This window comes from Acipenser ruthenus, chromosome 19 (assembly GCF_902713425.1).
Source record: "Acipenser ruthenus chromosome 19, fAciRut3.2 maternal haplotype, whole genome shotgun sequence".
NCBI lineage: Eukaryota > Metazoa > Chordata > Actinopteri > Acipenseriformes > Acipenseridae > Acipenser > Acipenser ruthenus.
Genome location: NC_081207.1, coordinates 19,235,043 through 19,251,447, shown reverse-complemented (window position 1 = coordinate 19,251,447; position 16,405 = coordinate 19,235,043). Strand labels below are relative to the sequence as shown.

Below are 16,405 nucleotides of genomic sequence, written 5' to 3'. Positions count from 1 at the left end.
GCGAACAATTCCAGCCTGCTCCTGTTGTATCTTTCTCTTTCTGTACCGCTGCGTGGTGTAAGATACAGATGTGCCCTGACCTGGAGCTGTCAAACTCTGTGTCGGTGGAACACTAACGGTCGAATTGACGGTTTGGGGCCCCTCATACACAGCAGGAAGGTGGGAATGATGCGTGGATGGAAGGTTTAACAGCTGGGAAGGTATTGGTACTTGTATCACTGGAACATTGGTCTCCTCTGTCCTTTGGGCTTGTGTTGTTGTTGCAGGTAACTTTGTCACACGTCTTTTTTTTAATTTTGGCAGTACCAGTAGTGTTTGGCGGTGTGGAAGACATGTGGATTCTCAACAGTCCCAGTAGAAAGACATATTGGCTTTTGAAGAGGAGGAGGTAGTCTCTGAATTCCTGTCATTGATGTTTCTGGGGGAGTAATTCCCTGATTTAATATGTCCTGCTCCTGAGGCTTCGCACGCCTGTTGTACCTTACAACAACAACAAAAGATTATTCAAATAATAAATTAAAATTGTTCTTTTTTTTATCACATGGTGTGCGAGCGGTGTGTGTGTGTGTGTGGTGCCCTGCAATGAAACAAATAGCCTAAACACAAAATAGTCACAATGGACAAATAAAAGGTTTCTACACAAAACAACAAGAAATCAAAAAGGTGTTCACTGGGTGAAAACAAATAAACACTACCATATAATGGCAAAAGGGAATTGTGCATTTACTGTTGAAAAAAGAGAGATTATTTAAAAAAAAAAAGCATGTTTACATTTTTTAAGTATTGCTTTCAAAACAAGATTTTGAATGAAAACTAAATTAAACTTAAAAACAAAGTTAAATACAGTAATATAACGTTCATGGATGCATAATTAAAAATAAATGATAGAAAAACATAATGTATCCTATACTATCAATGTACAATGCACTATTATGGTACTATAATGCAGTACCACCATGATAATACAATTGTACTTTTTATTTCTAAGAAGTAACATGGGATCTACAGTATAATGCAACACTATATGGTACTATTTATTTTATCATGGTACAATTTCTGTTGTCACGGATACAAGTATTACAGTACCATTATAATGGACAAATGTATTAAATATAATTGCGCTTTGGATAAAACAGTCCCTCAAACAAGTTTCTAGCTGTTGTAAATATTACATTTTTTAACACTCAGAACTGACACCTATTGTAAAAATGTCAATCGTGTATTTTTATTGATAATATTACAAAATATAGTTTACTATACGCGCATTTCTACAGCTGACATTTGTAATATGAACATATATTATTATTGGCATTTTTTTTAAATTCTTGGTGACTATACGTACAGTACTACTGATAATAATACTGTAATAAAATTCTTACCTTCAGGTGACTGAATTTTGAAATAAACCAAAAGACTTCAAGATTCAATAATCTCCCATCGTTGAAAACACTCAGTATTCTTGGTAGCTCTGCAAAATCTGATTGGCTCTTTCCTGGTCAATTCTTGGTAGCGACACGGGCTATGATTGGTCAAAACCGCGCTAACGAGGCAGAAAACTCCACAAATCACGTGCATTTCATTTGTTTTTCTTTTTTCTAGTTGCTTGTCAGATACAGGCTTTGTAAGTACATGAAGCGATCAACCACTTGAAAATGTACTACTTTGCACTACATGAAGCTCGTGCTTATGAATGTAAAAAATGTTGGCAAATCTAGCCTACAAAATATATGTCTATGGTAAATAAAACCGAAGAGCAGCTTTCAGTCAATGCACCAAAAGAGAAAAAATATGTGTGCATATATATAAACTCTGATCAACCACTTCGTAATTCACTGGTTGATTCAGAGGCTTTTTTATATGTTATATCTAGCTATCTATCTGTCTATCTTAGATAGATAGATAGATAGATAGATAGATAGATAGATATGTCTGTATACCTAGCGGACAAACAGTATAACAACTAAAGACATCATATAGATTCTACTGCCACAAAGTTACACAACTTTCAGTCATGTATTTCTTGCACCCAACATAACTGACGCTGAATTTCAATATTTTAACCAGACATATCCTTGCTGTAATAATGATGAAGCCCTTCCTTGCTTCACTCAAAATCCAGTGCGTGACGTTCTGGTCAGCTGACCGTTTTGTTTTTGCTGGTTAAGGTGGAATCTCCAGACAGTAGCAACAGGAAAGAAAAATAGATCTGTAGTGTTATTTTTGTTCCAAGATCAGCTCTTAAAAACGTGATTATAATATCGTATTTTATTTTAATTCGCCCGCTCCTTTGGCCTTAAATAGCTGTTTTCACCTCAGCCGAAAAATATGCCTTCAGAAAAGACCTTCAAACAAAGAAGGACATTTGGTACGTATTATGTTTGTTAACATGAAAATACAATTTTAAGCAATATACAGTTGACAGCTTGCTATCTATAACGACGTTGATTGAGTAGTGTTTTCATAATATGTTTCCTTATGTGCGTCGATAAATAATAACCAATCATTTTTTTTAAATTTTGTTTATAAAAGCAGGGTACCGTCGTATATGTTTCGAAAAGATTATATAAACTGATGAAATGTTTAACTTAATGTAATCTAGGACGTCATAGCAATTAACAAAAGAGTCAAGTTTGTTATTTGATAGCGATTCCCCAAAATAAAATTATAGAATTAAATATTAAAGCGAGGGTGGTGGCTGTTAAGACAAGAAACGGGGGTTAGCCTAGTTATGACAGTACACTTATATAATCAATATATTATTGAACGCTGTGTGGTAGCCATGTGTATTAAACAGAAGAACATACCATTTAATAAATAAAGATTCACGTATACTTGTTGTATGATATACATATACGCAAACTCTGGAGTCCGAATGCAGAGTCTGAGTAGCTCTGCTGCAGGATTGGGGGATGGGGTGATGTTTGTTATTACTACAGTGCAGGCCTCGGGATAAGTCGAAAAGAAAGAAAGATGTTTTGAGCTTATCATTATTAAATTATATCATATTACTCTTAAACGCTATATAAACAAACAGCTATTTTCATGCGATGTAAAACAATATTTGTGTATGGTTGTGTTTTCTATTCTTGGCTTGTGATGTTGATGTACCATAACCTTTCTAATTTCGAACATTAGTTTACATAATTATAATACTACAATAGCGCAGCTTTTTTATACAGTATTTAAACAACGGTGGAGTTGAAATATCGAGATATAGGCTAGCAGTTCCAAAAGTTTCCACCATACAAGAAGTGCCGTGGGCTAAGGCTGTGAATTTCATATCAAGAAAAAAAATAAAAATAATGTCAAAATGTTTATATGCAGTAGTAAAATAAACAATTTTCCTTTACGTCTGTATACTGTATCTTGCCACCAGGAACGCAAAACATTAGAATACACAATTCAGTAAAGGGATATTTGATTAGCTCTCTGCTAGCACAGTGAACCGATATTTCTCTCGGATAGTGCTTTTAAAATACACGGACTCGAGTTTAAAGACCAGAATATATTATAAAAATAACAAACGACAGGAAGTGTTTAACGACGTAATTCCATCTCCGGGGTATAACATGGATAAAAAACAAAACAAAACAAAACAAAAAAACCACCTCGAGCTCAACTTTTCTTGTTTTCTATGATATGGCCTTGTTGGAATTATACAGCGTTATCGTACACCCCTTGTCACATATTAATCTCTAGTAATACAGTAATGTTTGCACTAAGGTAAACAAAAGAACAAGGCCTACTCTAAAATTTACCCTGAAGATGCTGAATCATTCTTCAGTGCGTTTGGCCATGTAATGTATTGTCCTTTTCCCCCTGGGACAAACTGTACTTTTTCAAATTGGAGTGTTGCTTCATTAGAGTATCTAAGGCAGACCTCTAAACCACTGTTATATATATATATATATATATATATATATACACACACATATATATACAGTAGAAATATTGTTTTTCAGCAACATAATAATAATTTGGTTTGAAAGGTTTAGGGTTGGGGCTAAGGTTCTGGGTTTGATTTTCCAGCAGTAGCTATAGCTAGGGTAATTTATTACTCTTAAAAAAAAAAAAAAAGACTATTAGTTATTATTCATATTTCCCCTCAAGACAGATGCAAAGAAGGTACAGTCTGTGGGTATAGAGAGTCCACAGTTATTGTCTTAACATTTCCTGCACAGCTATATTCTGTTTTTTTCAGTCTTTGTGTTACATGAGGGGGGAGGATTTCTGTGCCACTTTTTGTTTTTGTTTTAAATAAATAATACTGTATTTCCAAAGAGCACAATAAACCATTAGAAAGACTGTTTTATTTATCCTCCAAAGATGCAGCTTGGTTGTTAATTGTTGCTAGAGTTAATTTTCCAGCTGAATGAGTGCCAATTGCTGCTAGGGACACCATGCTTGAAGTGCAGCGAAGAAGCTCTTCAGGGTGATAAGCATGTGGGTACTGAATGTGCCATTTTGGTTCTTTGCTTATTTTTTATCCCCTGCTGTACATACATGTGCCAAACTTACTAAACACTTGAATTGTACTTACTGTCATTAAACATGGTATAGCATATCTAATGCTTTCATTCAAAACGGGCTCAGAGTTTATTCAGGTATGCTCATTCTTGGAATACCTGCAGGACTCTAAAAATGTTCATTGTGTAGCCCTGTGTTATTTGGACAAGGGGAGAGAGTACACCAAGAGGGACTGGTAAAACCGTCAGTAGGGTGTAGGAGCACCTTCCAATCAAGTGTCTACTATGAGCTCAGGGACCGCTTTTATGTATCACAGAATATATCAAGCCATTCCAAATGAATTTGTCTTGTGAATGACAGCCCGTTTATGCTAGAAGGGTATGGAGCGAGATCACTGTCAAAAACATACATATGCGTAAAAAGAATTTGTTCTTGTAATTACAGGTACAACTCAAAAATACAAGTACAACTCGAAAAGTTACAAGTACAAATCAAAAATACGAGTACGAATCAAGAAAAGCTACAGCTACAAATCACAAAGTTACGACTATGACTCAAAGTTAGGAGTACAACTCAGAAATTTACGAGTTGGATAGAGTATGAAATCACTGTCAAAAATACGTCATAGAGGTCACAGGACAGGCTGTTGATTGGGGGAACAATCGATGATTATTTAAAAGCGCATGCGTCCAGCACCTTGCATTGCTGATCGAAGGGAAGGAGTGGCTGCATGTTGGTGAAATGTGTAGGTGTAATTTTCAAAGCGGGAATGTGGCACAGTCGCCCAAACAGATGGACAGTCTCAGCAAAGATCTTCTATATACAGAAGATGGTCAACTCCCCCTTTTTTTCCGTCCCCGCCGATGTGGTGCATCATGGGAATCCAAAGAACTCTGGGGGCGACTTTTCTCCTGTCTCTTATGTAAAGTCTGCTTCATTTTCATTCAAAGCTTTCTCTTTTGAAAACGATTGCATTTTTTAGCAAGATTCAACTGGATTTGTTTAGAGACACCCCTCCTTAACACATACATGTTATTATTTCTATGATTGATGTATTCACTTGGCCTGAGAAGAGCTCTTTATCGCTGAAGTGCTGTCTGAAATTACCAGGACATGAATATTCATGAGACAAGATGGGGGGGTGGTTTGATCTTTGGCTTGGTTGTCAGGGATGGGATAGGCAGCGATCGAGAGTGAACGAGATTGGCAGCAACTCAATTCTTCAACTTTTTTGATAGCGGGTTAATTAAGTCTATTTATTAGATAAATTAGGTATATGTTTAATTGATTATTATAAAAATTATTACAATTATTAGGCTTAGGCCTACTATTAATTAAGCTTATATTTGTGATCCATTGTTTATGCCTTAATTATTTAAAATAGTGTCTTATTACAAAAAATACATTGTATGTAAATTAATAACTTTCATTTTAAAAAGTTGCAAATTTACATCTTTAAAAAAATCAGCTTGTATTTAGCTCAGTTCTCAGTTGCACGGTAGCTAGTCATGACTGAACATTCTTTAATACAGTAGTTAGGGTTAGGGTTAGGGTTACACATAAAAACATTATTTCACTTAATTATAGAGCAATAGTAGTTATTAATGTATTGTACGTGATGAACCGGGGCGGGAAAATAAGAGCCTGGTGGATCGCCAGCTCGTTACTGCATCGCCAAAAAGGTAGACAGACACAAGGCATTATCTTCATCCATGGATGCTCCAAGGCCATGTACGTTACAGTCGGTTTAGATTAAATTCAACAAGTATTTATACAAAAACTACAGTCGCTATTGTAAAGCATGAGTTTTAAATTGCTGATTCTCTTATACACTATATAAAATATACAAATAAAACAAAATAAATACAGTTCACTTATTATCAATCACACTGCTGCTATACGTTGTTCATAATTACATTTCTGCTATTACATGTAATGCAAAAATAAAAATATTATATGGCATGAGGACCTCTTTTTTTGCTGAAAATCCACTTTGTTACAGTCACACACAGCATCACTTTTACTTATTATTCTCTTAAACTTTATATTTGATCTATGGATATCAATGTGGAATTAAATCAATTTTTAAAAAAATATTTCTTCTCATTCAAATCAAACATTACTGCAATCTACCCGATATCAAGGATATAGAAATTAGAAACCACGCCCCCTGTCTTGTATGTTCATGAATATTCATGAGAACCGGACAGCACTTCGGGGAAAAGAGCCCTTGTCGGGCCAAGTGAAAACATTGATCGTAGAAATAACAACACGTATGTGTTAAGGAGGGGTGTCACTAAACAAATCCAGGTGAATCTTGAAATGAAGCAGACTTTACATAAGAGACAGGAGAAAAGTCGCCCCCAGAGTTCTTTGGATTCCCATGATGCACCGCATCGGCGGGGACGGAAAAAAAGGGGGCATTGACCATCTTCTGTATATAGAAGATCTTTGCTGAGACTGTCCATTTGTTGGGCGACTGTGCCATATTCCCGCTTTGAAAATTACACCTACACATTTCACCAACATGCAGCCACTCCTTCCCTTCGATCAGCAATGCAAGGTGCTGGAAGCATGCGCCTTTAAATAATCATCGATTGTTAACTTTGTGATTTGTACCCGAGCTTTTCTTGATTCATACTCATTTTTGATTTGTACTTGAAATTGTTTTTTGAGTTGTACTTGTAATTACAAGTACAAATTCTTTTTACGTATACAAATATTTTTGACAGTTATCTCCCTCCATAGAAGGGTGCTATAAATCTGACAGATGTCATTTTTTGTCCAGCTCCTGTATGTTACTATTGTTTTTTGTTTTATTTAAATCACAGAACAAAGAGTGGAAGATGTAAGACTGATTCGAGAGCAACACCCGACCAAAATCCCAGTAAGTAAATTGTTTAATGAGCTACAACTGCACATTTATTGGTCAAATGGCTACCACTCATTTGTATCCAAGATTTATTGATTAAAGCTAAGTCACATGACTGGAATCATTGTCAGGTCAACAGCTGTACAGTACACATTGCTGCCTGTTAAAATAATTTGGGTTATTTAGCCAGAGACCACAGTTAATAAAGAAAACAGTACTTAAACAGACAATTAAAAACTCTTTCAAATATCATGGTTTAGTCCTTTTTTAAAAAAGGTTTTAGACTTCTGTGACGGATATAGTGGTTGTCCATGTGTATGTCACACTTCTTATTTAGTTAGTCTCTTATATGGTACTTATATAGTTTTAACTGTATCTAGACAAGCCTAAATGTACTAACTTTGTTTAACTGTTTGTAAAAAAATAATAAATAAATCAATAAATATATAATTGTATTTAGGCAAAAAGCAACCAACAAAAACATGATTGAATTACTTTCAGTCGTCACCATGGGAGCAGCCAGTGTGACTCAATTTGGAGGTTCAGAGGCCCATCTCTTTCAGGATTCTAGCTTTGTTTTACATCATATCGTGCAAGATAGCAACCGAAATTTGAAACCACAAAACCCCCCAACAGATAATTAAGCTATAAAATATGCATTCCAAATGTTACAGTATTAACTTTCCATTACCTAAGGATGAATTTGCACAGAATTACAACAGTAAGTGCATTACAGACCTATAGATTTGCTGACAAGCTATTGTTTTATGTATACGTTACTTTAAAAGTCAGACTCAGGTAAATCTTCCGTTTTACTGGTAACTGTCAGCATTTACCAAGTAAGGTGGTAAATGTCCGGAACCATGAAGAAATATATTGCTTTTCGGACATTTATCGAAATTTTATTGGTAAAGGTTATTCTTGATTTTCTGGTAAAATCACATTCATGTTTATTTTGGACATTTACCGCTTTACTTGGTAAATGTCGATATTTACTGTCAGTAAATCTTGATTTGCCAATATTCAGACTTTTACTGTAACATATACATTATTTATTTGTGTGTCACATAAAAATAGCCTACCTAAATGGTACAGGAATTAAGTTTGAATAACATTGAATAACACCAGCCGTTGAGCCAAATTAGAGATTATTTTGTGCACTCATCAGTAAAAATATTTTGTTAGAAAATGACTCAGTTCATTATATTAGCCCCTTTTTAACAGTTTTTTTTAATGGAATACCATGTTTTTTTAGTATACTATACCATAATGCTTTAAAATGCTTTACCATGCTTTCACTATGATTTATTTAATGCAGCTTGAACTTGCATTAAATAATACCCTTGCACCAAACAAACTGTGTATGTTAAGAACAAGCGTATAATACTGCAAGTTCAAGTTGCTTTTATACTGTAATGCACTGTCCACCCTACCTAAGTAATAGATCAACACGCATTGAAACCACTCACAATTATGTTTAAAACATGATGGTGGAACACGATTTAGGTAGGGGCATTACAATATGATAGCAGCTGGAACTTGCATTCAATATGTAAACTTGCATTTAACAAATAGAGTTCTAATTCAATTAGATTTTACACATGTGTGAGTAGGGCTAGATCAAAGTTTAAAAGAAAAAACAGGTATGTGCAGTTACTTTAAGAGCTAAGTAACATTTGCTGCTTGTAATCAAACCTAATTCCCATTACATCAAGAACTCCAGCAGTATCTGATTGCACAAACCAGCCTTCTGCTGCTCTGTGCACTTACCTTCTGTCTGGAGTTTGCAGTACAGGGTGTTTGCATCTCATGATACCCAGGGATCAGGCTGTGGGACGGGGGGGGAGGGGGGACGGGGGACATTGCACTTAACAGTTTGAGTTCCTGAAGTAATCCTATTAGGAAAGAATCATACAAATAGGTAACTCAATGTTGCCACTAAGCGAGTCTGAACATCACACTTACATTTTTACATGTACTGTACATGCAGTGGATTAACTACTTCGTAACAACAGTGAAAGCTCCTTTTTTTGTTCTGCCATAGCTTTCATTGCTGAACAATATTTCTCTGGCATTTTCAATCCTAAAATTAGATTTTTCTAGGTTTGGTAGTCCAGTGGTTAAAGAAAAGGAGCTTGCTACCAGGAGGTTCCCGGTTCAAATCCCAGCTCAGCCACTGACTAGCTGTGTGTGACCTTGAGCAAGTCACTTAACCTTCTTGTGCTCTGTCCTTCGGATGAGATGTAAAACTGAGGTCCTATTGTAAGTGACTCTGGAGCAGCAGTTGTTGATGCACAGTTCACCTCCTAGTTTCTAAGTCGCTTTAGATAACGGCTTCTGCTAAATTACCAATTAATAATGATATTAATTAATAATCAATTTAAACTTTATTTTTCAAACTAGAAACATAGCAATTAAACACGGCCACAGTTCAAGTCAGAAAATTGCAGTTTCTATTCGTAAAGATTCAGGAAGTCAGTTCGGCAGTTGCATCAATTGCGAATGCAGCATTTTAGAGGTTCTTGATACACAAATTTTGTTTGCACGTCGTTTGGTAGGCCTGATTTGGCGTAAATGTCCCCCTTTTTAAAAATTCTGAACTAATATTAATATTTGGATTGATGATTCTAATTCAATTTTTGCAATGTTTTATGTGAATAATGGAACAAATTCAAATAGCGTTATTATTATGATTTATTTCTTAGCAGACGACCTTATCCAGGGCGACTTACAATTGTCACAAGATATCACATTATTTTTACATACAATTACCCATTTATACAGTTGGGTTTTTACTGGAGCAATCTAGGTAATACCTTGCTCAAGGGTACAGCAGCAGTGTCCTCCACCTGGGATTGAAACCACGACCCTCCGGTCAAGAGTCCAGAGCCCTAACCACTACTCCACACTGCTGCATTATATAATAGTATCTTTTAAAGTCCTATGGGCTAAAGTACCCTAAAATGGGGGGTCTATGTACAAAACATGCTGTAATTTCTAAACGGTTCATCCAACATGGATGAAAATACCTTCAACGCTGACAGTCTGCACTTTAACCCACATGTATCATTTCAAATCCAAAGTGCTGGAATACAAAGCCAAAACAATGTGTCACTGTCCAAATACTTTTGGAGTTCATTGTATTAAGTGCAAGTAAGAAACTATCTAGTTTACAAACTATTAATATGTGATGTTACTTTAAGAGCTAAATAACTGTGTGATACAAACAGGAAAACATAAAACATAATATTTAGGGAGGGACTCACACAATGCCCCTCCTTTGTGGAAAGCCCCTGACTGCTCCTGCAGTGCATATGAACCCAGTCTTACCAGAGTTAAATAACCCAGTGTGCTACACAGCCTCAAATTAGAACGGACTGCCTGCAGGTGGTAAAGCTCTCAATAAACAGGAAATTATAATACACCTCACTGTCAAATGTGGTTGTACTTAAATGTCTGTAATCAGTACTGGTACATTGCTAACTCAGCGGCTGCCTTTCAAGACAATTTATTTGAGGCATTTCAGTGTTTAATAAAGGTAGAATATGCACTATGATAAGTAAATCTGCAAAACCAAACGAGCGGTCCGTTCCAAGAAGCAATACAAATTAGGTGTAATAATGATTGGGTCAGGCAGAGTAGAATGGTTTTTTTTTTTTTTTTTTTTTTTTTTTTAAACTTTTGTTTCCAGAGAGGTCTCATTATAACCTCCTACTGCTTTAAGTAGTAACAGACATATGCCTGCTTTGATCATAGTGACAAAGTGGGAATGTGTGGGTCCCTGCAGTGTAAACTACCTTTGGGATGAATCAAACAAACTGGACAGTCAACAAGACCCACTTTGAATCTTGGAAGAATGAACTGTAGTAAACACATCAGGGAGCTAGCAGTATAAAATTGGACGAAAAAAGGGTTCCTGTGGCAGTGTGCCCACCCCTTGTGTGGATTTTATTATTTATGTGTATTTGTTTGTTATTATTATTGTGTTTTATGTGCAGGCGGTCAAGCACTGTCCATCTTTGTGGTTTGCTGTTTGAGACCAGCGAAAAGCCAGTCTTGTTTATGTAGTCATGGGGATGGGGTTAAAACCCCTTTCCTAGAACTCTCGTGGGAATGTGGCTGGAGCCTTAATAAGGTAATTTATTAATAAGTAATTAAGGCTCCAGCCATGAATCTAAAAGACCCACTCTCGGCTCAGTAGGCTGAGAGTGGCAGAGGCGAGACGTTAGTCTAGATGATTGGAAAGAACAGTTGGTATAATCGAGAATATACTTGTTTAGGTTCGTGTTTGTTTTGTTTTGGCCAGAGTGCCCCTTTGCTTTGTTTTGTGTGTATTCTTTTTGTCTACACTGTTTATGTTGTTTGATTATTAAATACGAGCGAAGCAGCTCTGTTTTTCCCGTACAAACTTTGTTATTGTTTTATTTCCTGGTCCGTGATGTCACCACCCACACGCTGTCACAGTTCCCAAATCTCCTTTGCTACAGAGAAACAAAAGCAGAATGTCCTATATTGTGAAAACACTGGCTTTCCCTGCCAACTGAAAAAACGTCTACAAATTTTAAAGTTGCATAACCCTTATGGTAATGAGTTTCAAGTAAGGAGCTGAAAAATGACTTGGCTTATCACATACTGTACACTTAGTCTTCTTGTTTATTTGTTTTTGTGCTCTGTGCCAGTGAGGTTGTGACATTGGATTTCATGTTTATCTCAACTGTCTGTATGCCTCTTTCTGGTTCCCTTGCATAGTGCTTTGTACTGAATGAGAGAATGCATGGGAACCTTCTTAAAGGACTAAAAACCAAGTCGTTAATGACTATCATGCCATATGCAAGATTCTGTTTCAATGAGTTTCATGTGTTTTCTGTTTGGTTTTATGATCAGTCATCTCCAAAATGAGAAATGTGTTCCTAAAAAAACAGTAGCAGCGATCTAGGCAGCTGGCAGAGGACTTGCAGATAAACACAAAGCTCACACTTTTTTTTTTTTTTTGCACGAACAGATGAGGGACGCTGCAGAACTGAACATTATCATTGCAGTTATTTACTGTATACGTACTTGAGGTACAATTACCAGTGGCTAAAAAGATTGTCAGGAAAGTCAGATGTAAAAACACAAAGCAGCACTCTGAGTAAATGGGTGAAGCCAATTTACATTAACCGTTTGTTTCCACCCCACTGCCAAGTCACTTGCTGTGTAAGTACTGTATTAGTAACCCACTTACCTCTCACTTTTCTGTGCTACATATACTTTAGGTGAGGCTCCAGTACCTGCTGCACATGTAACATATTTATAGCCTGGTGAAATGTTTGCAAATTTCAAACAGAGATTTAAAAAAGGGATCTTAATTATAAATCTGTCCTAACAATGTTTTTAGAACTTTAAAAATTGAAAGCATACTTTTCACCTTCGTCAGAATATTTGATGGGTTTGCATGGTGCTTTAAACCTCTCCCTTGTGTATTTTCAGGTGATCATTGAGAGGTACAAGGGGGAGAAGCAGCTGCCCATCCTGGACAAAACTAAGTTCCTGGTTCCTGACCATGTGAACATGAGCGAGCTGATCAAGATTATCAGGTGCTGCAGAATTTCTGCAATAATCTCCATTCCATCATTCAGTATTGAGCCAGTATTCGTTTTACTCTAGTTAGCACAACAACTTTCTAGAAGGCCCTTATTTTGCTGTAAATTCGATTTTCCCCAGGCATTTCCCTGTTGTTTTTCTGACTTTTGTTATCCTGCCACAATATAAATTCAGCAGATATTGGGACCCCCACGTGCAGTGTCCTAGTATCTGCTACACATGAAGTGAATTAAAAATAATTACTTTAGGAGAATCTGGAAACTAGAGGCGAGAAAAGGGTTTTGGGTTATTACCTAATTTATGAGAGAATAAAGCACAACACGTAAAACTACAACATGGAGAACACTTTTATAGACTTCAATGAAATAAGATATTGATCTGAAAAGATATTCTTTGAAGTCTTTCAGATTTCAATCCTAGAAAAGATAATCAGCACAGCTTTCGACTATTGCTGGCATCAGTATGCCCTTTCTCTTGATTAGCTTCTTCTCTCTCATAGTGCTTAGTAGGTGGAACACTTCTGTTCTTGTTTTTCTGTGAGAAGGAAACACAGTAGAGGGTGCGTGAGCTGGGATTATGAGAAACATTCTACATGATGAGACTGACTAATTAGAAATGTCTAATAAATCGGTCATCCTTGTTTACTGTATCCAGTTCCTACCACAAACTGTAAAACGAGATGTTTTTGTCCAGGCTAAAAACATGAAGGTCTACACTACATTATTTAATTGATCCATTCAATGGAAGGGAAGGGACAGGTGCACTGGCTACAATCTTCCTACATTTCAGACCTGGGCCTCTCAACTGCCCATGATGGTTTTTGTGATACATGTCCACTAAATCTACCACACTCAGTGATCAAGGGTTCACTATACAATCATGTAGTTCTGTGTTGTCATACAAAAATAAACCTTTCGGCATTGAGAAAAACTTTGTTGAAATGTTTTATTACTAATACATATTTTACCAATTAATGTTTCAGTTATCCCCACCCACATAAGATCATATTTAAATGCATGTGCTTCCCTCTTGTGTCCTGCAGGAGACGCCTTCAGCTTAACTCCAACCAGGCTTTCTTCCTCCTGGTGAACGGACACAGTATGGTGAGCGTCTCCACGCCTATCTCTGAGGTGTACGAGCGCGAGAAGGATGAAGACGGCTTTCTCTACATGGTCTATGCATCCCAGGAAACCTTTGGAGTTCAATCCAGCCTGTAAATCCCAATCGTGTTCTTGTGTCCAAGTAGAGCCCCTCCTCCCTGCCCCCTCCAAAAAACAAATTGCAGAACAAAACAACCTTTACAAGAAAGGGATGTCACTAAGCAACAGCTTGGAAAGAGATAGAGCCTATTGAAGGGGGCACTAGACTACCAGGGTTTATGTAATGGATCAGCAACATTTTACTGTAATCCCTGCAAAACTACAAATTAAGCTTGGTTTCATGGAAAAGAAACACAAAGCAGATCACGCATTCAAGCACCATTTAAAAACTGTGGCAGCCCTTTCTTTCCTCTCCCTACCCCACATCAACTCAATTCCACCACCTAATACCATATAAGGCTAGTTCTCCTGATCAGGAAATGCTGTGCTTTGTTTTTCTTTCCAGGGGTTGGAATTTTGCTGAAGATGATTCTGTCAACTGCGTGCTTAACACAATCTATAATGTATTAAGGTCCATGGATTCTCTTTGTGGTACTGGCAATATTTGGGTTAAGTACAATCCATACCATTTATTTTTTTTAAACTATGAACGAATAGGTGCCCATGCCAATATTAATTGTTCGTGTTTTTTTGTCTAATATTTTAATGGATACTTTTTTAAATTTGTAGTTTATATTATTAAATTGTATTGCATCTTTTCCTTTAGTCAATCTGTTTTTAAGATTCCTAAATCAACGGATGTGAATTAGCCGCCTTTACAATGTTAATCGTTTTCTGGAAAACTAATCGCTGTTCTTGGATAGGAAAGCAAACTGAATAATACAATTATGGTGTCACATGTTTTTTTGTTTTATTTTTTAATATAACTTCCATGTCTGATGTTAAAAATATCAATCCTTTTTAATGTGTAGAATTAATTTTCCAATTGCCCATCCTCTACCATGCATCATCCATGGTATTTGCTCTTCATTTGCATCACTATTTACTCTCCGTTATGTTAAATTAAAAGCAATATACAAATGGGTTTGTTTTAACAGAGTAAAAATTGTTAATACCAATATTTTTAAAATATAATTTTTTTTATTTGCATCTATCTTGTTAACATTGCCTCCGTTTTTTGTTTAGTTTGTTGAAAATGTTAATCGTTTTTCTTCCTGTACGTTTATTAGCTATGTTATGAGTTGTTGCGATTTGCATATTTTGTACATTTGGGGGAAAAAAAAAAAAAAGTTTGATTGTATTTGGTTAGATTTTTCTGTATGAAGTTATTGAATGTTTTCTGCAGCCGAGACTGACGACCATTCTTGTAAAAGTAAATAAACACTGTGTGATCCTGACGACGGTGGAGATGTGTGTCTGTAAAGAAATATTCCACTGTATAAAACATTGCATCCCAAATTAAATTATTGTACGGAGTGGTAATTATTTAGTTTCCTCTTGATTCATCCAGATTATCTCATTCTTAACCCTCTCTGCTCAGATTTTGGCTGATCTCTGTACCTGAACAAACTACAGAAACAGGTTAGTTATTGGCAACACATTTACAGCAGCCAGCACGATTTCATTTTAATCCCCAGCTCCGTCTTTTTTTTTCTGTAGTACTAAAAACTGTCAAACACGTGTTGCTTATTGAAAGACTATTCTTGTTGAAAGGATCCACGTCCGGGAACATGAGCCAAATTGTTATTTCTACAGAGCGTTCTGTTATTTGTGGTGTGCTAACAATGCTTTAGTAACGCTGTGTCTGTCCATCTACATATACCATGAAAATATACTCTGCAAAGCTCTACCAAAACTGGACTTTTGTGCAACATTTAACACCAAATCTAAAAACGATAGAAATAATCACAATACAAAACACCACACCGAATGAAGTGTGTATGCAGATTATCATTTACACCAATAATGTATCAACTGTTGTAGATTACAGGTACTCGCCACAGAGAGAAAGAAATACAGAACCATCACCACCGCCCTGTTTTAAAATCACATTTTATATGTAGCATGTCAAATGTATTAAGACAAATAGGTTGCAGGTACAGATAAACAGCAGGTGTTTGAATGTCATACTTACCTTAATTATTTAAATGTTTTTTAAAGAAATCAGTTCCATAGGTGTTGCACAGATTTCCTGTTAAATGACTAACAAAAACATCATAGAAGAAAATAGCGATAGTCTTTAATTTCTGTTTTACCAACTAAGATCTATTATTTACAGTTGCTGAAATAGTGATGGGGGTGACTTTTGTCCCTTAAGCTAAAAGTACCTTAATATCGGATGCGATTGACAAGCACACTACAAGGCAAGGCAAAACTACTATAA

General features: G+C 36.2%; 1 protein-coding gene across 1 annotated transcript; it reads left to right on the top strand.

The window, feature by feature from the left end:
- The first annotated feature begins 2,123 nt into the window (after positions 1–2,123).
- On the top strand, positions 2,124–15,485 carry LOC117424378 (microtubule-associated proteins 1A/1B light chain 3B). The gene is made up of 4 exons (XM_034040647.3): positions 2,124–2,365; positions 7,299–7,354; positions 12,809–12,915; positions 13,965–15,485. Exons 1-4 carry the CDS (start codon positions 2,326–2,328, stop codon positions 14,137–14,139), a joined length of 378 nt encoding a protein of 125 aa, XP_033896538.1. The 5' UTR covers positions 2,124–2,325; the 3' UTR covers positions 14,140–15,485.
- Positions 15,486–16,405: the final 920 nt, after the last annotated feature.

What these genes read in the sequence shown, in the direction of transcription:
- LOC117424378 (XM_034040647.3), top strand. Translation starts at nt 2,326, where the DNA reads ATGCCTTCAGAAAAGACCTTCAAACAAAGAAGGACATTTG. An exon ending in CAAACAAAGAAGGACATTTG is followed by an intron (nt 2,366 to 7,298) that starts GTACGTATTATG and finishes TTTAAATCACAG; the next exon opens with AACAAAGAGTGGAAGATGTA. An exon ending in AACACCCGACCAAAATCCCA is followed by an intron (nt 7,355 to 12,808) that starts GTAAGTAAATTG and finishes GTGTATTTTCAG; the next exon opens with GTGATCATTGAGAGGTACAA.